General features: G+C 44.8%; 1 protein-coding gene across 1 annotated transcript in view; it reads right to left on the reverse strand.

Moving 5' to 3' along the window:
- The window catches only part of SEC24D (SEC24 homolog D, COPII component), a gene marked incomplete at its 3' end in the record, with an annotated part of 59,473 nt that overhangs the window by 26,712 nt on the left and 7,292 nt on the right, over positions 1-25,469 (reverse strand). Inside the window, exons 3-9 of the mRNA XM_039879501.1 lie at positions 23,399-23,528; positions 18,927-19,087; positions 17,842-17,886; positions 17,493-17,762; positions 17,101-17,228; positions 15,625-15,736; positions 13,713-13,840 (exon numbers count right to left, since the gene is read on the reverse strand). Coding sequence (XP_039735435.1) covers positions 13,713-13,840; positions 15,625-15,736; positions 17,101-17,228; positions 17,493-17,762; positions 17,842-17,886; positions 18,927-19,087; positions 23,399-23,528 — 974 coding nt within the window. The remainder of the gene's footprint in view (positions 1-13,712; positions 13,841-15,624; positions 15,737-17,100; positions 17,229-17,492; positions 17,763-17,841; positions 17,887-18,926; positions 19,088-23,398; positions 23,529-25,469) is intronic.

Raw genomic sequence — 25,469 nt, forward strand, 5'->3', positions numbered from 1 at the left:
CCTTCCCGGTGGGACAGACCTCAGGTGATGGTGCAGATGAAGGAGGGGAAGACAGCGCCCCGAATCTGTGACCCAGGAACAGCCCGACTTGGGAGTGTGCACAGGCCCACGTCCAGGTCAGTGCGGGGTGAGAACTGTCCCTGTCTCCCCGTAGTTCTTGAGAACCACCTGCCCCAACAACCCCATTTTTCAGCACTGGAGGTGACCCACGTTCTAAGACACGCGCACGCAGACTCACTGTGCCATCTACTTTCCTGTCTTCTTATACGTGCTCACCGATTTTGAGAAATTTTGTATTTTCCATTTTCAATGTACACTTCTTCCCTGTCTTCCTTCATTAAACTTCATTTCTCCAGGAAAGTAAGTGTCCTGCGACTACGGTCGTCCCCATGTGACCAATATTCTACTTTACTAAGTGCCCTGAAGGAAATATCTCAGCTAAATCACTCTTAGTAACTGGAAATTTCTGCCTGCCGCGGCTCCTAAATCAGATGAGATTTACGGCAAGACCTGCCGAAACGTGCCGCAAATCTTCCGCGTGATCAAGGGCCCTACGCAACACCCGGTCCCGCTCCCCAGGGCGTCACTGCAGAGGTCCAGCTCCGGCAGTCACAGGCTCATACTGTCAAAGGCGGCTCTGGCTCGCAGCTGCTTCTGCGATCTGTCCCAAGGTCAGCTGGTAATGTGGGTTCACTGGGGGATATAAGTAGAAGTCCGGAATCCATGTGTGAGAGGAAAACTCAGAACCTGCGATGAACAACGACCCTTTCACAACGCTAACCGCTCAGCCTCTTGAGAGTCCCAGAGGATCACGCGCAGGGGCTCAAACCAAAGGAGAGTGGCCCCGAGGGTGCCTGTCAGAGGCATCTGCACAGGGAACGGGGGCGAGCAGCGGCCTGTGCTTCCGTTTTCAGCTTCGGCACATAGGGGGTCCCATCAGCCGACAGGGACAGAGGACGTAAGGGCAAGGGGCTACCCACCGTACGCACTCGCGCCTTAGGTACACACCACGCAGCAAACAAATGGTAGCAAAACAAAAACAAAAACAAAACAAAACAAAAAGCATGTCTTCCGACACCAGCGTATTCTGACCCTTCGAAATGACAAGTATGACATTAAAAAGTAATATTTTCTGAATGCCTTTTAAAAATCATGTTGTACATCTTCTAACAAGAAACGGGGCCTGCCAATAAAACACTCGATGTGTTGTATTAATTCTAATAAAAGAATGTTTTCAGTTGGCCCTCGTTAACCTAAAACTTTGCTTTCCTATTTTCAGAAAATTAAGCTCTTGCTAAGTGCTTGGCACTTGAGAGATTATTTTCGATTTTTTTTTCTCTTCAATATCGGAAAATGTTAGACTATTTATTCTTGTTATAACTATATCTAGAGTGTATATTGGACTTGAACATCTCTTTAATTTAGAAATTAGTCTTTTTTTGGGGGGGAGGGATATTTATTTCTGTCTACCCAGCTTTGAAAAATCCTGAAAAATTTTACTAATTCTAACTTATAATAGATGTGAGAATATAACTGTCACCTATACGATTTGTAGTTTAAGATGCTTTCACTTACATAAAATCCCAACGCGACGTGGTGGAGCCCTCCACGCAGTTTGGGAGGGAGTGCAGGTCGGTGGCGGAGGACTGTCCCGTCGGCCGCAGAGCTACAGCTCGACTTCTCACCGGTCAAGCCCACCGGCCGACCTCTGTGCGACACACGCCACACACACGTACACACACCACACACACAAAGACCCACACGTACGCCACACACACACACCACATGCAGACACGGCTTCTGCAGCGAGCCCCGAGTTCCCAAGGAAGCTGCTGTGACCCACGGGCTGGACCGAGCCCTCGGAGCTCCTCTGACCACTGAGTGTCTCGTCCTCCTCCTCTCTCTCTCCAGAGCTATTTTACATCTTTCCACAACCATTTCTTCCTGCATCTCCCTTAGCAGACAATCCTGCCTCGTTGCTCACAAAGAAAACAGACAGGAAGCGCCTGGACGCCCCCGGACCTGCCCACTGTCCTCTCCCTGTCCCGCTGCAGCCGAAGGCTCCATCCTCTCTGCCCGGTGGCTTCGCGGGGACCTTGTCTAAACGGGGACCGGGCCTCGGTCCGGCCCTCAGGCCTGGCGTAGGCTCTTCAGCTGTGTGTCCCCACATGACCTGTGCCCCTCAGCAGTCATCACTGCACTTGTCAGCATCACCACTAACTCTTCAGATCCGTGCCTCACGGCGCCAATTTTTGTCACTGTGTCCCCTGCTGCACGATCCCTGGGAGAGTGGGCAGCCGCCAGCCTTCGAATAACAAACGAAATGTCCACTGGATACCCGCTCAGTCACTGTCACAAGCCCAGGGCAGTTCACGATAGGTGAAGCAAAAGGCACAAAGGAGGAAGTCACTCGAGATGGGATCAGAAAGGCTTCTTTCGAGGAGATGGGCACGTATGAGGACGCGTCTGCCCACTGACTGAGCTGACAGAGAGAGAGACAGACGCCATCGCAGCGAGCACAGCATGACACCGACGCAAAGCACGGGGTGTGACGGCGAGCAGTGGGCCGGGGCCGCGTCCAGCTGACATGAAGCGACTGGAGGGCGGGAAAGAGGGACACGAGCGATGTGTGCAGAGCCATCATCCAAGCCAGGCAGGGCGGAGGGTCCCGTCTCGCTGTCTCTGCCTCTGACCCCGTCTCTCCCTCCCTCTCTCTCTCTCCCCGCTGGTAACAATGCTGACAGGAGCCAGGAGATTTCGCCATTCACGAAGCTAAAATGACGTCTTTGGGAAAATGGTACATTTGGTGTTGGTTTTGAAACCTGCTTATAAATTAGTAAACTCTATCATATGTTTTACAGCTATGGTGAGGGACTTTTAGAATATCTGTGGCATCATCGCCTATATTTTATTCATTTCATAAAACTTAAATATGAACTCAAAAGATGTTTGAATATTAGTTCTAATTCTTAAATTTCTAACTACACAGATTCGCTCCTTAACAGCACAGGCGAGCTTCAGGCTCACGCAAGTCCCCAGGGCCTTTGAAATTACAGGTAAACTCTCAGTAAATATTTCTTGAAAGGAAAGATGGTGGAAGGAAGGGAAAAAATGAAGTCTAAAAGAAGTCTACATGAAAAATAAATGAAGGAAGAAGGAAAATGCAGACGTCACATTGGGACTTGAGCATAAATGCCAGTTCTCTGATCACAGATTAGGTCTGGGTGTGACAAACCCCAATACGCTAAGTTCGTTTGAAAGGATGCACGAATAACTACCTGCAGGAGGGGACCCTTTTCTTGGAGTGAATGAAGTGTCTCAAAGCATCCCAGCTGTGACCTTTCCGCGCAGGCCCTCGATGCCAGGAGGGCTTCCGGTGGCCTCTCAAAGGGCCGTTCTGGTGACAGGGACGCACGGTGTCAAAAGGGAAAATGGCTATCAGTGTGGTGAAGCGAGCGGCATAACGTCTGAGTCCCGAGTTTGTGACTAAACTATAAATAATTATAAATAAGCAAGAAATAGTCTGTTTGGAAGGTTATGCTGATGCAGTCGCTCAGGTTATGGGGAAACTTGCAAAGGTCGGCACCGCTCTTCTTGCTGGAACAGATGCTGGAAACTGTGAGTCAGACGCTCCCTCTCAAGGGGCTACGATGGTCAGGGATTCTGTAGTCGAAAGACACTTCTCCCCATTTCTTTTAAACTTTGACTTATTATATTTTACCTTTGATCCCTAAAGGAGAATTATATTTTGTTGACTAATTACAGGCCACTTGCAGAAGACAAGTTTAATCGCTGTACGAATGTACGTTCCACGGATGATGAAAATATATTTTAGACTTAAAACCTCTAAGAATCAAGTTTGTTTCTTCCCTAATAACTCGTAGTCTTGCCTTCCTCAAAGGGAAGCTATAAAACACTCCACTTCAGAGATACAAGGGTCAAAAACAACAAGCCGGAGGCAAACTCCCTTTGTGTCTCTGGCCAAATCTTCCCTCCCCTGATCTCACTTCTTAAAGTGGCCAAGAAGGAGTCAGGTCTTTAACGGATGGGTGTCAGTCAGGCTACCCCAGTACCCTATTTCATCCGAAACCTGGCTCCAGCCCTCACCCCACCCTGCTGCATTTCCCTTCCCGCTTAGATAGCTTTATTATTACCAGGCTCACTGTCTTGCCTCTGTCCGTTAAAATGCAAGGAATTTTAAAATTCCTTGAGGAATGAGGGCAGAGATCTTGTCTGTCTGTTCACTGACATATCTCAGTACCAAGAACGGTATCTGGCACATACTGGGTGAGCTATATTTGTTGAATTAAATCCTTTTTGGAATACATACATTAATAGTCCTTCATAAAAATGGAAACTGCTTATAAACTATCATATCAAAGAGCAATGTGTTATCACCCAGATTATGATGTATAAGACAATTTGAAAAATTCCTAAATCCAAGGGTGATCACACAATCATAAAACTGATTCTGTATATAAATATAACAGAAAATTCAACTTATCCTTTCCCTTTTCAGAGTAGACGTCTATGGAAACTACATATTTATCCAAAGAATCTAAAGCTTTTTACACAAATTGGTTTTAGGGTGGGAAAAAATACAGGACTCTGAGAGTCATGCAGCCCAATCTGTCAACGTAACTGCTGCTTAGTGACCGTCCCTGATGGCAGCCCCATGCACTGGCTGGGCCACTTCTAAGGGATCCAGCACATCTTTTGTGAGTTAATTTGATTGGGCAAATAGTCAAAAGCCATTTGGAAGAAAGACTTGAAGTTGAGCTTTAAAAACAGTTGAGAAAAAAATTTAATAAAAAAAAAAGTGTGCGGCCAATTTAGAAGCATCTGGAGAAATGACTACATACTAATGTCTATTAAATATCAAAATGAGCAGAAGGAAGGTAACTTTTTAATTTATCAAAATTAATAGTTATGAGCTAAGACACATTTTCTATCCTTTTCCTTTAAGAAGGGAGAAAGGCAGACAAAATTATACGTTTGAAGTATTTAGGGAAAAAGTGTTTTTCAAAACTTTAAACTGTAGAGGACAAGGGAGTATGGAACACGGTACATCAAAACAAACTTAACCTCATCCCTGTTAGAGACTATAACCTCATCTTAACCTCATCCCTGTTAGAGACTATAACACGCTTTGATTTACCAAAGATGCAGTTCGGTTTAGGCTTAAGAAAAGTGATCCTTGTGGTAGGTGAGTTCCATGACATCTTCACACACTGTGTGGCTCGGCTGTTTTACCTGTATTCTGCAGAAATATTGTTCAAGAAAGCCACTGATGCTCTTATTTTCCCAATGAATATTTTAAAGATTTTAATTTTTTTGTCTCATGTCCTCCCTCCTTTGTCTTAAAAATACACACATATGCTCTATATGTATTTGTGTGTACATATATGTGTGTATGTGTATACATGTGTATGTCTGTATATATACGTCTATATATCTTCACGTTTACAGTGTGATAATATTAAAAGGAACAAACATTGGAGGGGAGAATGAAAGTGAAACCTAAGGCAATCTTATGAAGAATCTTACTGTCCAGAAAATTCTTTAAGCAACTGCTATCCTAGTTGGCACAGCCGTTTTGTCTGCCAGCAATACTAAAAGCAAGGAAAATCTGCAGTGAGTCCCAAAATGGCTATTTTTCATAAGAACATATGTGTAGGAAATAAAATATTTTCTTTGATAGAACATGGAAATGCAAATAACTGTCAGACGCCTGGGTAGAGATGCCTCAGAAACGCTGGTCCCAGCCCTGGCTCGCGCAGTGGATTGTCACTTCCCTTATTTACCACGTAACTCGTTTGGCCTGGGACGCAGCATTTGGACACAAAGTAGATGCTCGATACAAGTTCGAGGTTAGATCTCTACGGTGACCGTTGCAGCAATTTACTTGTCCTCACCGTTCTAGTTTACATCCGTATATACATGATACTGTGTAATTATTATATATTAAATGTCTCATTTGGCACGAAACTATCTTGGGAATGCACTAGTGAGGAAAAACTAGGTGTGGGCCCCGCCCTCATGGAACCTAGTGGGACAGAGGCACGGTCAAACGCTCCAGTCCAAGGCCGCGAGCGGTGCGCAGTGCGGAGGAGCTAGGGGAGTGTGACGTGGGGCATCCTGGCGAGCTCCCCCCAGGAACTGACTCTGAACTGAAATCTAAAGGTTTTATAGAAATTAAGTAGGCTAAAAGGACAGGAGAGCATGCCGGACATTAAGAATTCCAGCAAATGCCCGTGATGCACCTTATGAACTAATAAAAGCTGTGAATGTTTATGGAATGGTGGTGCTGGTCATTCGAATGACAAAAACAGAAAACAGTGATACAAGTATCGAAAAACAGATACTATGCAACCTCTCATTATTGAAATGTAAACAGGTAGCTAACTCTTTCCACTGATGTCTGAATATAAATTGCGGTGTCCACGTTTCCTCCCTCTTCTTATATAAGATGTGTAGTGAGCATCACCGAAAGAGTACGCTGGCCTCCGTCTTATATGTATACACATCAGGTAAACTTAAATGACTGTAGTCTTCATCCTTCTCTTTCTATACATAGCAGACACCCAATAATCAATGATTGCGGGATTAAATAGTTATCCATGGAGGAATTTAATACTGTATAGTAAATAATAACAATAATGATAAAGATGATAAGAGTAACTATCATATCTATACCAGCTTATCTTATTTTTAAACAATTTTTAAATTTAATAAAATTAAGTGATATTATAATTTTATTTACAAAAGAAATGAGGCTAAAGAAAGTGAAATTTTCAAGGTCACACTGCTGGCAGTGGTAGCATCGATTTGTGACCCAACTTCATTTGACTCTCAAATTCCTGCCCTTGCCAGCTTCCTCATAACAGCGCTGAACTACACCCCCGACAAAGAATTGCTTCAAAAACCACTTGTGCTTCAGGCAAACGTGGGCGCGCACTGTATGCAACAAACAATTCCAAACGAAAGGTTTTCACAGGGTTTTCTTTTTCCTTTCTTCCTGCCTCGCATCTTAAAAATAGGACTTTATTATTATTTTTAGCCGTTTATTCAGTGAGAACTTGATGCCCAGGGAACTTTCAAGCATAAAACTTTGAAATATTTGACTATTTCAAACATGATTACAAAGGGAATAAATCAACTGCATAATTTTTAAGTCTCTGTATTATCTAAATATCCACAAAATTTGACTAAAGTTAAGAATTATGAAGCAGGGAATAAACTGTATTTCACTGATTCTAAAATCTCATTAATCATAAGAGACACCACCTAAGCTGCCTGTTGAGCATGATGTAATGCTAAGAAGTTGTTGTTAATAAGACAGATTCCTATTTTAGAAATGTTAGAACGTGAGAAAATGTGGACCTTAGAATCGATGGAAATAATAGCAAGAGGCAGTATCTCCCGTCCTGTGGCTCCTTGCTGGTGCCAGCGTTCTGTCTTCCTGGCTCCCATATCGTGGATGCTGGACACCAGCCGTCAGGCACTGAAGGTCTCAAAACCCACACTTACACTCACTGCAAACTGAGTCAAGGCAGAGTGATTTCTTTTTTCTTCTTATCTCTCCTGAAGTTATTTTCCGTTTAATAAAAAATAAAGATCTGCACGAACAATTTAGCGACTGAGAAAACAAGCTTGGTGCATTTAGCTTCTAAACCGTAACTCAAAATAGAATTCTAATGACCTTTGCCCTGACAAATGTGGCTGTCCCTGTACATCTGCAATTAACACCATTCTAAAAGGGGATGGCATTCTGTTCTTCAGCTGCCCAACTCTTCCTGGTTCTTTTTCAAAATCCTTAAGGGATATGATTCAGTTTCTAAAGTAACTTCATCCATTCATTGTATAAAAGACTTTATACCAGTCTTTTAAATGTTATATTCATAATTCTATTTGTATTGGAATATATGCATTTTATTTTTCCAATTTTTATGTTAATATTTTTTTCAAATACTGCATTAAAGCAGACGATTTAAGATTATAGTACACATATTAAAAAATAGATTCAGGCTTTTGAAGCTTTAATTTGAAAGTAATTTAAGTTATGTCTCCTTTAAATTCTTTAAAGGACAAAATATGTAGTCAGCAGTTTCATTTCAGAGCATATTTATCACTAAAGCGAGCTAACTTTGAGCTACATGTAAAAAATGCATATTCCACAATCATCACGTGCTCTTTAAGTGAATAATACACTCGAGATTCCTTGTACTAAAAGTACAGTATAAATGAAACCACTTGGGGTTGGGTTGTGCAATTCATTCACACGAGTTTCTAATAACATATGGGATATGTGATAAATACATGGTCATCCATGCTGAATTCCCAATAAAGAGTGTGGAATAAGCAGACGCTGGGTTTACACTACTTCTAGATGGAAAGAACGTGAGGGCCAGACTTCTCCCTCCTGGCAACGGAGGCCCAAGGTGGCAGGGCGGGCACAGCGGAGACCGAATGTCACTTCCTGGCTCCTAGCCCAGTGGTAACCTTTCGTTACTACTGTGCTGTGAAGAAAGTAGTCAATTTTTATTGGTTTCTGAAATACCTTATATGATCAAAAATTCTTCCTACTTGTTTTGCTGTTCTGCTCTTTATAATGAAATGTAACCTCTCTCGTTAATTTGGTAGAATATGTCTGTGATTTCTCAAATGACTTTTTCTTTCCCCAAAGAGCTAGAGAGGTGAACAAGGTTGTGAGTCTGTATTCATTCAAAACTATGAAAGAAAATAGTCAAAGTCGGATAAAAACGACTACTTCCTCACGGACGTGTTCATCAACAGACCCAACTACTGCCAAGAAAGTCAATAGTTAAGACCTACTGTGCTAAAACCATTCACTTAGAGGTCTGAAGACACCAGGGAGTCAACCATGGTTCTGTAGGTTGGTTTGTCTTTGTCCGACCCCAGGAGAGCACATCCGTTCACCGAGGACCTCCGCTGCCTGCCCAGCCCACTGCCACATTCGGGGTGGTCTCTGCCTACAGGGAGTACTGAGCAGCAGCCTGAAGTCAAAAGACTTCAAGAAAAGTGGTCCAAGATGGACATTTCAAGAGGACTCACCAGCTAGCAGGAGCGTGAGGTCCATTGCTAAAACTACTGCCAGCAGGAAAATGGAATGCTATGTTATGTGTTTAACCAAATAAAACCTCTATGCGCTCACTCACAGCCAGATGTCATGGAAATGACTTAGAATCTGGGTTCCCAAGTTCCGGCAGCATCGCTTAGGTTAGCTGTATGATGTGAAAGCCCCACATCTGGAGGGGTTCTACCTCTATAAAGCCCAGTAATGCCTACTTCACAAGCTGCCATCTTCCTCAGAGAAGGATGAATAACACACAGACAAAACACTACAGTGAGGCAGAATTTTCTTCCTTTGATGCATTAAACAGCGGTGGGAACTCTGCCAAAACTATGCCGACTCAGGCCAGCAAGACTGGCTGAGAAGTCAAAGGCATGACCAAGTGGTCCCACGGCAGGTGATGGCAGGAAGTCCTCCCTGATGGAATGCACTAGCGGTGCGCTTATTCCCTGACAGTCTTTTGCCGTTTTGCTAACGCCACCTGTCACTGCTTTGACAGTCACTCCCTTTTCTTTGCAATGGCATCGTCCTCATATCTACTGGATATCAGAAGAGGGAGAACAATTTTCTTAAAAAAGAATTTAAAAAGTACCCAATAATAGGACAAACGTCTTTATTCATTGAGTCATAACTAAGGTGACTTCCCTGATCCTGCACTCCACAGAACGAGGCTAGCCCTGTCAGCCTTTTCCACACTGTACAGAAATTAGCTGTTGCACTTGCACATTTCCTGTTAAGTCCTAGACACGAGTAGCTGGTCTTGCCTTTCTCCAAATCTTAAAAGCCCAGCTTGGCTCCTAACAGAGAGTAAGAAGGGGATTGTAAACCTAGTGAAAAATTAAGGTCTTGGGCACAAGTTTATCTGTACTAACCTAATTCAGTAAGAAAAGAAATCACTTTGACTATTAGATCCATTTACAGTCTAAAAACACACACACAGATATTCCTGAATCTAGTCACAGATGGAGTAAAAGCTTCCGCCATCTGGTTTATAAGTGAAATTACTTAATTTCATGTATAATTAGATGCATGCACTTTTCCATGCAGAGTTCCTATTTTAAAGAAAATGAAAAATTAAATTAAGTATAATTCTTTGCACTGGACATTTATACCATTTCTAACCTTGGTTCATAAAATAAAGCATCAGAAATAAAATCACAGATTACTAAACAAAAGAGCTTACAAGACGGCCAATTACTTTTGCTGAATAAACACTTCATTGTTAATTATATTGATGAGGCAACAGATTTTACTTAAAACACATACAAAAAATTAAAATTTATGGTAAGGAATATGAACTATTAAGCGATGACGACACCGCTATGAGCTTGGCGGCAGCATACATCTCCAAAACAAACGCTCGCAGGGAACTCTCTGATCCTAATTATTTAGGTGAGGTTTATTTTCATAGGCTGTTGCTAACACAGTGACATACTTTAGAAGGTTCTGTTAAACAACAGAATGAATTTTAAAAAAGAAAACTTTAATGTACTAGATAAAACCCTTTGATAGATGCCAAATCAGGAAATCTTTCTCTAAACTGCAGTAAAAATGGAAATATTAATCAGATAAGGAATAAAACCCTAAAACTTTACTATATGTAAAAACAAGCAAGTCTTTCATTGTAGAGGAAAATAAATTAAAATGCAGTTCACATGGAGAATAACAGTATTTGTGTAATCCGTTTATCTTTAAGAAAGATAATTGAAAACTTATTTCCTTGATTATAGGTTATAAATAACCAAAATCAGTATGTCCCTCGTTTTCCATCATTAACTATAACTGTTTAGTGTTTGGCTTGAGCAATTAAATAAATGATCGTGCCATGTATGAATCTGTGGGAGAATGAACAGGTTTAGGAAATTCGCTTTTGAACTTGCTAAGTTCGAGGCACCCAAGGAGAGATTTCAGAAGGGCATTTGGATGTGTGCATATGGGGTGAAGCTATAGGAATGGATGATTTGGGGAGCCACGGCGTCTTGGGTCGGAGTTAAGGACTTGGTGTCAGATGCCTGGGTTGGAATTCTAGCTCTGTTACTTAACGAGTGATGTAACTGTGTGCCTCAGTTTCTCTATAGCTAAAATAGGATAATAAATGGGTTGATGTGAAGATTAAATAAATGAACATATGTTAAAAGCTTACTGTGCTCATTAAATGCTCTGTAAGTGTTATCCATTATTGCTCTCAACAGTAACAGCAGCGGCTGTGACACGTGATATTTAGTCTTTGGCAGGAGAAGAAGTCTAACAAGGGAAGAGAGGAGGGAGGAGGTCCAAGCGCTGGCCGGAGGCTAGAAGTCAGGAAAACAACGAGGGGAACTAAACTGTTCCCACCGGGGAGGGAGGAAAACGGGACACCAAAAAGGTGTCATGGAAGGCACAGAGGAGAGTCCCTCACAAGAGCCCAGATAGTTGGTGACAGACTTTCGTCCAGCTAGTCAGGGGCCTGCAGCTATGATGGTTCCTAATGCCAGTGGCTGTCCACGTGGAGGTCCAGTTAAATGCCCAAAGAGGAAACAAAAAGCAACAGCACCTATTACGGACACATGCAAATGAAGTCCATGTATAAAATCACATAGCGGAGGACACGTCCCAGGTCCATCAGCCTTGGCCCCGGAGGAGGCGGGAGGGAGAGGGATGCCAGAGTAAGAAGACGTCGTATGTAGCTACACGTTTCAATTCTCAGTAAATGATCTTAAGCAAATATGACAAAATACTAACATCTGTTAATGATGGCTGATACGTACATGGGTGTGATATTATTCACTAGAACTTTTTATCACTTAAATTTATTCAAGGCATAATGTTAGAATAAAAACGCATCTCATGGCTACTACTACACAGCCATTGGGACTACGAAAATTAAAAAGATGATGAGCACACCGAAGGCTAGCAAAGATGCAGAGCACCTGAAACTCTGGTGCGACTCGGAAGGGCTGGATGTGGTACAGGCACGTTGGAAATGGTCCGCCAGTTTCTGGCAAAACTACGCGAACTACGCGAGCCAGCGATCAACTCACAGCTACGAATCCAAGAAGAATGACCATGTGACCACATAAAGGCCTGGACGAGGATACTGACAGAAGCTTTCTCCACGACAGCCCCAAACTAGAAACTGCCCGGATGTCCATCCGCGAAGGCGCAGATGAACAAACTGGCACCTCCACACAGCAATGGAACGGGAAGAACCCGCTGACACCCACGCCGCCGCGCCGAGGGAGACGCGTGCACAGGAGCGTGCACACGCAGGTCCGCCTCCCCGGGGACTGAAGCAGGAACGCGTGAGGGCGAGGGCGGCAGCAGGAGGTCATGAGGGGCGCTGGGAGGCTGACTAGGACGGGCATCAAGGTGACAGTGATACTGCACGTCGGGATGGGGCTGGACTACAGGTGTCCGTGCTTGTCAAAATTTAGTGACACATTTACTTAACATCTGTGCATTTTATTGTAAGTACATTTTGCCTCAGAAGGAAAAATAATCTGTAAAGAAATATTAAACTCTGCTTAATGATAAGCATGCTAGAGTATGTAAGGGAATATCTGTGACTTCTTTTGAAACACATTTTAAAAAGGTAGACTGATGGCCAGATGAATCAATATGTGATCAGACAAGTACAGTTAAGTGTTAATGGTAGAATCCAGGGAGTAGGTATATGGGCGTTCGCTATAAAATTGTTACAAATTTTCTGAATGTTTGAAAATTTTCATAAGATGTTGAAACCAGCTAGTTAACATCGTTATTATTATGTAAAACACACACATCTCATCTAGATCAGGTGACCTCCAAGGTCATACGCCAGGCAGAGGTCTAAACTGGAGAGAGAATCAGAGGCTCCGGCCTTTAGCGCAGCAAAAGCAACGCAGGGTTCACCCTAACTCCCCAGACCACTGCGATGGGGTGCAGATCACGGCTCCTGCCAGAAGTGATGCGTTTCTCACCCCCCGCTAGGCTGGCTCTGCCCTCGTGCTCGTGTCTCTGTGCAAGTGGGCAGCTGTCACTCAGGGCATCGGGGGAGGAATGGCAGCAGCATGGGCTGGTCCCAGTCCCAATATCCAGTAACAGCATCCTGGTATCAGGAACTTCAAGTGTACACCACTGCCTGTCTTCTTTCCCACGTAACCATACGTGGAAAACATCTTTCCAAGCTAGAACTTACAGACCTGTCTCCTCGTGCTTTCTAATCACGCTGACTCCCAGGAGGAGCGCATGAGTACTCGGCCCAGCGATCATGAAAGCGGATGCAGTCAGACAGGGGCCTCGGGCTCCATTACCTTCCTCACCAGACTACCAAGAGACTGGGGCCCTGAGCTAGGGCCTCGCGGCCTCACGGCTTCACGGCAGGGCTTGGCATTTGTCACCGTATGACAGTCCACACTTTCTGTATAAGTGCATTGTTACAACAGGCCCAAAGTGTCCCAGTCCTTCAGCGTCTGCTATACAGGACGCCAATAAGCACAGCTCGTCAGATTTTGTTTTCCTAATGAACTGAATGACTACGTGTCGCATCATATACTCCGGTTTTCTGTTTACGATACAGAATGATGTAAAAGAAAGTAACGATGCGAGGAGAATTCTGGAACCGGTGGATCACTGAATTGCCCTCTCTTGCCGCACTTACCTCATTTGAAGGAATGGTGGCGAAGGGCGTGATGACCGCGGCTAGCGGGATCTGCGCTTGCTTGGCCATGTCGGACGTGCACGGGAAGCAGTACGTCGTGCAGCGAATGTACCGAGGACTAGCGTTGCCTGAAACGTTCAGACACACGCACTTAGAACCTGCTCTCAAAACCCCGCCCTGGAATACATATTTGGAAAGGTACTTCTGGGTAATGCATTGCCTTATTTGTGAAACTTTCTTCGTAATTTCTAAAAAATAAAGGTAGCATTGTGCAATTCTACCAACTGAAACCTAGGTATACCATAATTTCTTGCAAAGTAAAAACTGAATTTTACTGCAAAAATATTAAAGAGATGTTTTAATTATTATTATTTTTCATAGGAAGGTTATTAATACAGCCAACTCAGATCTGAGAGGTGTCTAGAGTCAGTGAAAGAAATAAAGCAAAGGCACGAAAACGGGAAAGCATAAAATTTCTTTACGATTCTATCTGACCATATTTTATTTTTCTAAATATGAAAATTAAATTTAGAAATGAAAATTCTGCTTGTAATAGAAATGTATTTTAAAACACCCGAATCCACTTTCAATATACACTAAGTTTCCTGACCAAATATCTTTATTTCATGAGCTACGTGGCTATTAAAACAATATCTGTAATAAGAACACTTTTGAATCACTACAATAACTTATTTAAAATAAATACTGAAATTAAATTACAATTAATAACTACGATATATTATGGTCAAAAGAACAATCATCAAACAAATATTTACTGAGTGCCTACAAAATTTTAAATACTATTCTAGGCACATCTCTGTAGAGCTTATGTTCTGCAGAGGACAGAGACAAGAAATAAAAAACCTAATAAATGAGTAAGTTATATGACAGTAGAAGATGACGAAAGCTATGAGGTATGCAGTTTTAAACAGTTACAGAAGAGGCCTTACTTAAAGGTTATATTCGAGCAAGGACTCCGAGGCGGCAAGGGTTCCCCAGGCAGGCACCTGGGCAGGTGTCAGTCCTCACACCTCACAGAGGGCAGCGTGGAGGGGCAGGGAGGTGGGATGAGCAAAGTGCACTGGGGCAGCGGGGAGGGAGCTGGACTCACGTGCAGGCGCGCGAGGCTCTGATCAAAGCTGCACCTGCGTCACCTGCCGCCTCCTCTTTCAGGGCGGCATGGACGGACTAAAGTGGGGGGTCCCCATGAGAACCAGGCTGGCTCCGCAACTCCGACATGACACAAGATGCTTGTTTATGCACCGATTCTATGTTCCCAGAGTCGAGTACACGACCCATTCAAATGGTATATTCAGAATCTGAGATGTCGGATCTTATCGGGAAGCATTTTAGCGTGCTGTAAACAACAGAACACTGTATTCCCGGAAAGACCAACTCCGCCCGAGGCTTGTCAGGTACATTAAACTGACAGCACACTTTGGACAGTCAGTAAGAGAGCTCAGCCTCTCCTCATCCTAGTAGAAAAGTGGGAAAACAGACCCAAAATGTTGAGAGTTGCTGAAAAGATACGGCTGGGGCCAGCACCAGGCCTGCTGACCTCTCAAGCATTCAGCCCCCTACTGCTGTGCTGACACCAGCCCGACGGTCTCTGACGCAGCCAGTGAGTCGAAGTGAAGTACACACGAACTAATTCAAACCCATCGATTAAAACGAGCGTTCTTAAACGGATTCTCACCAGAAACTCTCTGCAGATATCTACAAGCAGAGGACAGAATGCAGGTGGCGGTTCTTTCTCTGAACCTGAGTGACTGATGACAAACTGGTCCCATCATCGACTTTAAAGAAGTTCCCATCAGTGACAGCTTTATTCAAGGGTGTCAGTGTATGAGCTTTCAAATAATGGTGTGAAATTCTGAAACCTCAATCGAGAAATATTACTGAAAATGCATACCTTGGTCTTGGACCACACAGTCTGTGGTGACCAGGGGAGGGACCTGGCCTCTGGTATTGGTGGCATATACTTGTCCCCCTCTGGCAGCTCTGTCATTCTCGATCACCTGGATCTGATCGGTAACACAGCGAGCGCAAGTCAAATAAAGTTAAGACCCTTCCCAACATTCTCCCCCACCCGCTCATTATTCACATACCAAAAAGCATTTTCTGAACCTTTCGGCTCATTTCAGATGAATTCTCACTACAACCCAGCATGTCTGGTTGCACCTTGGCTTACTTCCACAGTCTCAGATTGCTCATTTCACATTCTACTGTTACTACTCTGAGCTCTGACCCTGACCCTTTAGAGCACTTTATTTTTCTTCAATATGTTTACTGGGAGCATAGATAAGCATTTTTTAAAAAAAGATTTCTTTTAAAGAAAATACTTTTTGCAGTTAAAGAAAACATCGAATTCAGAAGCGATGATTTACAATATATAAATTGAGGAGCGGGAAGAAGGAGATTAGAGTCTGGATTTCAGGGAAGAGGTCCTGGAATCTCACGTAAAGCCACGAGCATGGGGACTGCCGAGAGCTCTGAGCCTCACGCTGCAGTGGCCTACGAAGCATCCGGAGAGCTGGTGAACACAGATGGCAGGGCCCCATCCCTAGGGCTTCTGCTTCAGTGGGCCTGGGGTGGAGCTCCTAGCTGTCAGTGACAGTGAGTGGCAAGAGCTGTTGCACCTCGTGGCCAGTTCTCTTCCTTTCCTCTCTTTGTCAGGAAAATAACAAGCCCCCAGTGGGGCACCCCTACACCCTGAATCCTGGAGTGACAAGGGCATAAACCGAACTGCAGTTGCTGCAGCCCACAGGTAACTTAGTTGACAAACAACTCTTTGCAGCTGTAGGCAAAGCTGGGCTCGTGTGTCATGTAGGATATCTAATGAAAGCTGACTGATACAGACCCTAAAGAGCGATCTTCCCAAGAAATCACCGGGGTGGAGAAGAATTAAGTTATAGCTCTGCTTTTATAGTAAACAGGTTTGTTTTTCTTTAACATGCAAATGTAATATACTTTGTACTTCCATTCTCCATAGGGCTCCTACCCCTTTTGAGAGGGATCCTTTAGTTATTTAAAATAGCATGTTTATATAGGATATGCTCTTACTACTAATGATTTATTAAACATCAATAAATACTGCCAATATATGCCAACAAAAACATCCACAGACACTGCCAGGTTTATAGACTATCACAGAAAACCCTACATAGGCTGTTTCTCTCAAGGAGACCCTCGTCTGCCGGAACGGCACCCCTCTCCCGCGCCCCCCCCCACACACACACACACGAGGAAGGGAGCCTTCTCTGTGTGGTGGGCATCGTGCTTCAACCACAAAGGCCAGGACGGCTGCTGACCAACCAAAGCTGCTGAGAACAGTGAGTGCCGAATGGTCCCTTGTCAGGGTTCCCGTGGGAGTAGGGAGGGCACTTACTGGACTGGGGATAGAGTCAGGGTCCAGCTTCTTCTGGGGCGGAGGTGGCCCTGCCATCTGTGCGGGCCCTGCAGGGAAGCCTCCTGGGAACGAGAGCTGCGCCCCTGGCATCTGTGGGCTGTAGTTGGCTGCTTGGGAAAAGTGTGACAAAGAAATGACTATAACCCAAGTCCCAGATGCGGTGCTCACCGTTCAGTCAGCAAGCTGCATTTTCCGTCCCACTAAATTGAGGCAGGGAGTGAAGTGTGACTGTCTACGTACGGTTCCCCTTTTCTCTCAGTCACCACCCTATTCAAAAGGCACGCTCCCTTGAGAGTCGGAGAAGGGCGGCCATTCCCTGGGGACACGGCCAATTCCCCATCGGGCAGCCCTCCTGCCCCTGCCCGCCTTACCTGGCTGCGGAGGGTAGCCGGCGGCCACAGCCTGTCCCAGGAGAGGTGGGGGCTGTAGCGGGGCCCTCGCGGGAGCGGGCCCAGCGAGCCCGTCCTGCCTGTGCGTGGGCGGAGGCAGGGGTGGCGCCCCTGGGCCATTGAGCGCAGTGGGTGGTGGCGGAAGGACTTGAGGCCCAGGCTGCAGGATGGATGGTGGCGGTGGCTGTGGAGGGCCCTGGAATGATGGCGCTGACGGAGGGCCCGGGGGGCCTTGGCTGGAGGGGGCTGGACCTGTGCGAGAGAGACCGGGCCACCTAAACATCGCGCTCCCGCTGACCCCACCGAGTACGCGACAGGGACACTCGCTCACCTGATACAAAGCAAGAGAGTTCCCCGCAAATCAATGTTCTTTTTTCTAGGGCCACAAGATAAAACTTTCATTCGATAAGTGATACAAATGTAATCTGGGGCATTTTATACAACTGGAGAATTTTAAAAGGGTAAAAGCAACACAATTTTAGTGAGAAGCCTGGCAGTACAAACTTTGACTCGGTTGTGCTAAGCTGACTTAACTAAGCTGACTTAACTATGGGGCCAGACCTGGAACCGAACCTAGACAGTGGCATGGGAGAAAATGCTGTTAGGTCACAGGTGTTATCCAGGTCACTACACATTCAGTGACCAAACGGACTTTAGACCGAGGCGGACATGCCCAGAGAAGGCGTGGGCCACTAGCGTGCTTCCCACTAAGGTGCTTCCCACCGCACGGGACAGAGCTGGGAGGCAGCGGACTTCTTCCTCTCTCTGATTATGTGGCTTTGAGTTGCTTCATTGGAGATTTGCCCATTTTGGAATCAATAAAAGATAAGAAATACTCCGAGGGGGGTTTTGACTGATACTTCTAAGTACGGAAACACGGGTCAGGAACGGATGGCGGGCTGTGCTGTCATGACGGGGGCGCGGCCCAGGAATGCTCAGCACCTCCGCTGATGGAAAGCCCAGGGCTCTGCTTCCCCTCCCGTTAGGCTCTCTGCCGCCTCACGGCATCTGAGCTCCCATTCTTCCCACGATCTACGCAAAGAATCAAAATGCGCTGTGAAGCAATGAGTATCATTTTTTATTCTAGGGTCCCCAATAAACAACACAAGGTTAAAACTACCCTCATATTTCTTAAAATAATTCCGCTGTTCTAACGTTTATTTGTGACATTCGCGGTTTTTGTTTTTTATTGTCCTCGTATTGAACAATGCTAATGGATCTTTCGATTATGTTGAAATAAATGGCAGCATGATCAGGAAAAAAATTAATTATAGCCATACACAATACAAGTAGTTTAGTTTACGTAAAAATGTCCCCCAAACGACTTTACTATGGTGTGCCAGAGTTGCACGTATTTAAAGGAAGAAAACCCTTCTCATTAACGATACTCATGACCAAGGCTGTCGAGGCACACACCTGACTGGTTACCATAGCTGTTGATGTGCACGGCACCGAGCTGACTGCCCAGCTGGGAGACGGATGGGGCGGGCACGGGGCTTGCGTAAGATGACTGTGTGGCAGGTGAATACGGTGCATATGAGGGTGCTGCACTGTTGACAGGTGGAGGTCCTGGAAATCTAAGAGAGGAAAAAGGATGTTAATACGGTAGTGTTTCATATGCAAATGGCATACAACGAATGTCAATAACTTGTAAAATTGAATAAGCCCATCCCGTGGGCGCCTAAGATATGACTGATAAGTCTTTAATTACTCTTGATGTGAGCTCGAAATGAATAATGTAGCATTATCCCATACCTATGCTCACAGGCTGAATGCATCAACATACTTAACCAAAAAAAAAATCTTAACGTAAACACAGAACCAGCTTTAGGAATCAATTTGGGAAGCTGAGCCCACTACAGCCTCGTCTGTACTAAGGTTACTGATCAATAGAACAGAAATGAAGACAACTAAAATGCTTTGTGGTTGTATCTTTATGACCATTCTCCTTAAATCTTACCCAGCTTTTGAGACAAAATATCACCTGTACTATAATTTCAGTGGGCAGGCCGGCCTCTACAAAATAGCACTTGAAAGCAAATGACTCAGTAAAAAGTTTTGAAATCACTCATTTTGTCTTATCTAAAAATTTCATCATGCTTTTATCTCTGCTTTACTTTGGACTTCTATGTTTACTCTTCCTTGCTTTGCACGAAACAGCGACCCCCACCTGAAAGACATTCCCGTTATGGCTGGTCTGTCAGGTGAGGTCGAAGTCTTCCTGCAGAGTCACGTTAGGACTTCTCATCAAATTTAAGTAAACATTAAATCTTCCCAGAAGGTATACTCTGATTTCGATTTCTCTTTAAACCAGGAACCACTTCCCTAGTGGCCTATGACCTGCCCCCCATCCTTCCTTGCCACTTGAGGTGTTAGTTAAGAATATTTTAATAATATTCCTAAATATAAAACTGAACTATCTATTGAATAGACAGCACAAAGAGGACAGAATGTTTCAAATTAAAGTTATGACATAAGCAGCCTCAAGTATTTTTTTTAACTTAACAAAAGGTTAAAGATTTAAAATATAAAATGAGAGAATGTACCACCATCAGCTATTACTTTTTGACCCATACATGCCGACTTTTCATTCATTGCTCAATATAAATCCTGGGAGTTAGGCTTCCGAAATTCACAAATAATTTTTTTCTGACAACATAAATGTTTTAAGTCTTCAAAAAATTTGGATTTTAAAAGCAATATTACCAAAAATAAAATATTAAAAGGCTAATAAAAGGTCTCACATACGTAAAGGAAAAGAAATTAACAGAACATTTTTAACATACAAAGTAATTTAATCTTTTCCAGTTTCATTACTTTACTAAATTAGTTTACCCCAGGTCACATGGCATGTGGTGTCAGCACTTAGGTGAGAGTCCAGGTCCTTTGACCCCTACCTGGAGAACTGATGTGTAACCATGGGCAAGCCACCTGATCTCTGTAGCTCCCAGCCTTCAAACGGTAAAAATGAGCAGAAGGAATGGAAGGATTCGTTTCTCCGCTATACATATAATGTGCTTAAAATTAAGAATCACGTAGATTGAAATATTTCTCATGTTGATTATGTCATTTAGCATGTTTCTGGGGTGGGAAACATTCACTTATACAATTTACTGATTCACTGAATGTCACATGAGGGCAGAGTCATCATCAAAAAGAACGTCAAAAAAGAATACTACCAGAGGATTAATGAAACATGAAAATTTAGCTTCAGATTAATCCCAAACCTCTGGAGAGCTGACTCAGTTGTCTGTGGCCTCTTCAACTTCAAATAATTGTCATTTTCAAGTTTGCCACGAATCACCGAGGGGGTGACCTGTGTGCTCCAGTTTGTTAGAATGTGGAGGCAGGCTGCCAAAGTTTTCAAGATTTGATTGAAACAAAATCTGGGTTTTAAAGACTTTGCGTCAAATCCTATCATTCTTTACTTCCAAAAAAAAAAAAAAAATTAAACGTTTTCTTACCCCACTCCCCGCAGGCTGTCAACACAAGCCACTGGCGTTGTCATTTCTTCTTTTTTGAATTAAAACTAGCCATTAAAAGAAAGTTTTAAACAGAAAAAACTATTTCTCTTATTTTTCTTACTTCCTCCTTTTCCACTGCAGCCAATTCTTAGGCGATTCGCCTCATCACCTTCAATTTGGAAAGATGAGTCTCCTTCCCTCTCCACCTCCATTTGCCATTTCCTTGTCAAAATAGGTCATTTACAACTGACTTTTCCCCTTATAATCCAAAAATAGATTTTTAGGTTATAGATTGTATTTAGTAGATTAACTCTGCCCAGCAGTAAACCCTGCGGAGAGAACTTTAGTGCCCGTGACGGGTTTAAGACATTTACTGTGCCTCAGCCAAGATCAGAGAAACAAATGTCTAGGAATGATTTTAAATTTTATGAAACATTACCTTTGAAATAGCACCGTTTTAAAATAAAAGTTGTACGTTTTAAATTCAAATCAATATAATGACTCTGAATTATATCTTGTTTTTATTCGACAGTTTAGTAAAAATTAGGCCCTCTAAGTAAATAACTCCGACAAAGCCTCTGATCACCAAAGAAAGGTGGTGGGCGCCCACGCCCTGCGGCAACCCTGAACTACACCCAGTCACTGCGCCCTTGGCCCTCGCACTGAGCTACATACACAGCAGCCTGCCAGCCACGGACGCTTAGCCCGAAGATGGACGTTTCCCTGACGTTTTCATTTTTACCCCCTGTCTAACCTTTAATTTGCGGCTCAAGTTGAAGCAAGTGAAGCGGGGTGGCGGGCAGAATCTGGAACCAGGGCGCACAGAGGAAAACTCTCACCCAGCTCGCGGCTGCCTGCGCCAAGGCCAGCGAGCATGTCCTCACGCTGCAGTCCCCACGCCTCGCTGGCCAGACGCTGCGCTGGGCTCATAGCTGCTACTACGGACTGTCTCATCGGGCCCGCGGCTCACCGACCCCAAGGGATGGCATCGAGGGAGGCCGATGGGCAGAACCAAACAGATCGAAGACCCGTCCAACCCAGGCTGCAACCGGAGACCCCACTTCTCCTTAGCTTCAAAGCAGCTGTTAGATTTTTGCATTTCTTCTGAAAAAAGACATCTGAGATGCTCGGCAGCTCACAACGCTGACTTCTTCCAGATCTTACCCCCTCCACTCGGGACCGAGAATTCTATTTCTTCGCCTTGCGAGTGAGGAAAGTGAGGCCTAGAGGCCCAGGAACGCCACGAGCGTCACACACAAAGCTGATGGCGTAAACCAGAAGAGGCTTCTGGGGTGTCCGCCTTTCTGCTCCCCCTCGCACCCCGACCGGGGCAGCAGGGCAGGTCCTGGGTCGGGCCCTTTGACTTCCCCGGCTTCCTCAGACCCGTCACATGTAAGCCGAATGACTCGCACTCACCGTCCGTTCCTGCATCTGCCTCCCACAGCTGCCACTTTAATGGAGCCGGGAAACGCCCACCTCACACGCGCCGAGACATTACTGTGATGATTTTTAAAACTTCAGAGGGAGTTTCCCACCAGCAGGGACTACAGGCTCCTTGAAAGAGTAACTAAATGGCTTCGCCATCCACAGAATCCAGATTCACACTGAGGGCCCACCTCCCCGACCCCCGATCTTGCAGCCTAACCGCCTGGGAAAGGGACCTGGGAGGCAGCAGCCTCTGGGTGATCCCTGGAGAAATCCAGCATAAACACTGTCTACTCGGCACCAGGGTTTCCACAGCAGCACCCACAGGACAAACAATAACGGGCTTCCTGCAGGGAGGTGTGCCGCGGGCTCCCCCCAGGGGGGCATCCCTCCTGGGGTGCTCTGAGCTTGCCATACGTCTCATACCTTAGCTTCCCCAGCCCTGCCTCCCACGTTCCGTGCCTTGATTCATTATGAACGCAAACAGACGTCCTTCCTGTGCTGTCCCTACGCCTGCCTTCCAGGCGTCCCTGCCCGCATCCGTGTGCCTCCGCACCAAACCCAGTCTTTCCCACGGGCCACAGTCCGAATTAATTTTTAAAATATGTATCAAGCACCTATGGGCACTGAGCTCAGTTCCGCGAAGGAATCGAGAGAACAGGGGATTTAAAATTGTACTGGGGAATACAGGCCATAGGTATCTGAAGGAATTAGAGATTAATCCAAAATCTTAAAACAAGATGAATCTAACCAAAACCTAAAATGGATGATACTGACACAAGTAATTTTTATATAATTTTTAATATGTACTAGTTTTGTTTTTTCCCCCTAACTCTTCCGAACGCTTTGTATCCTAAGGCAGTGTCTCGGCACATCCTTTCAAGTAAGTGGGCAAATCAAGAGGTCAAACTTTCAACCAATAAACATGCAAGTCTAGAAGAGACTCGTGAGGCACTTTCAGTAGAGTTTACAGTGAGGGCTGGAAACTACCTCGCTCACCTTTGGGAAGGGTGACCCTGGGCGTGCGCTCCGTTCTGGCTGAACTGATGGGGTCCAGGAGGTGGAGGGCCCTGTGGTGACATCGCCCCTGGTGCAGCGGCCCCCAGAGGCCCTGCCGGCTTCATCATGCCTGCAATGGAAGTGCAAAGGGACGGGACACAAAGACACCAGGTTAAAGATGAAAACTACGAGGGGAGATGGGGAAGAGATGGGTTAGGACAAGTTCTCCTTCAAACCATCACGGGCCTACCAATGCCAGGCTCTGGCAGAGTCATCTGACCCGTAACGATGGAGAGCAGAAAAGAAAGGAATCCTTTCCACCACACTAAATGGAAGCTAAAGCAAAAGAAATAACCTTTGCATTTGGTAGAGGCCCCTTAGCAGAACACGCTACCACACAAAGATGCTAGAACATGCTAGAACACACAGTAGAAGATGCCAAGTGGATATCGGAAAATAAATCTGGAAGAAAAACAGTATAAGACATAAAGCATCCTAACTATAAACATGCATGAACATATAAAAACCTCTGAAAACACCTCTGATTATGGCGTGAGGAAAGCAAATGGAGAGGGGACATCTGTTCTCCAACAAATCCAGCCTCTGGAGTTAATCCTTTTCCTAGGAACACAAATACTCAGGTGACAGACAACTGAGGGGACTGCTCAGACCCTCACACTTGCTCACACAACACAGGGGACCACATGTGACGACTGGACGCTTCGGGCGGTGAGCGCGTTATCATTTACAAGCTCTTCTCGGAGGTCTGTGAAGGCTTCTCTTAAAGCCTGTCGTCAGACATTTGCCTCTCTTCTTCTAGAGAACTTCACTGAGCTTGGCTTTGAGTCGTTCACCCACCCGGCCACTTAGTAGCCAATGTAGGGCACTGGGCACGAAGTTTATCTCTGAGGACCTCGGTTTCCCCTCACTGCAAAGGAGAAACTTACAGTAGTGACTAGAGTTCTCTGACACCCCCCTAGCTTTTCGAAAGGAAAAAACAGAAGTGCACGTTCTCTCATTCGCTCTCGACACTTCCGGCCCGTGCCATTGGTCGCCCCCACCCTCCTCTCTGGCTCTGGCGCCAGCGCCCCCCAGCTGGCTTCTGTGCACGCCCACACTGGACCTCACGGCGGTATTTCCTACTCAAGTCCCCTTCATTCTCTACCTGACTCTGGGAAGTTTACTGCCTAGAGAGCAAGGGAATTGACTGGTGAGCATGTGGCGGCCCCGGAGGAGTCACTTATGTTACCATAACACTCTGGAGAAGTGCTTTCAGGTGCTCGGGTGACCTAGAAGGAAATACAACCAGTGAAGGGACAGTATTCATGGATCACATCGAACCTTTTACAGAGATTTCCTTTCTTAACACAGGACTCCTCAAACGTAAGACAAATTTTGTATTAACTTTACAGGCAGTTTTATTTAGCAATTTTTCATATACCTAGGACAAAAGCAGAAAATATTATTCTTGTAACACTACATTTTTATATAAAGTTCTAAACCCCAAACCCAACGAATTAGAAAAATATGAGGCTTGTAGTCACACAGACGGATTTGAATTCCTTCCCACCATTTAATGGCTGTGACCCTCAGAAGACACTTTCATCTGTCAAAACGTGGACTTTTAACACTGTCATGGCACTAATGTCCTGTCTCTGAGGACTCCTCTGAAAATCAGAGGCGGCCACAGCTATGAGAGCATCCAGAATAACACCTGCTACACAGAGGTGACCACTCGACAAATCCCCGTTGCCTGTCCCCTGGCCATGTCCCCTGCCTCTTTTTTTCAAGGATTTATATTCTAGCAAAACACATGCACCATAATTATATGCATGCTTGTATTTTCATTTGTAAAACATTATTTTGGATGAAAGTAGAAAATCCGCAACACTAGCACTAAGACAGCAAATAATTACACGCACTACAAGAAACCAAAAATATTCTCATTTCTTAAATAAGGTAAATAGCAATTTCATGAAAAATTCTCATATGTATCTAGAGAACCAAAAACCAGTTCTCGGAGTTTCTCCGGTTGGGGTGCTCCCCGTGCATGCGCCGTGCGCATGTTCAT

The sequence above is a fragment of the Pteropus medius genome, unplaced genomic scaffold (assembly GCF_902729225.1).
Source record: "Pteropus medius unplaced genomic scaffold, Ma_sr-lr_union100, whole genome shotgun sequence".
Classification (NCBI taxonomy): Eukaryota; Metazoa; Chordata; class Mammalia; order Chiroptera; family Pteropodidae; genus Pteropus; species Pteropus medius.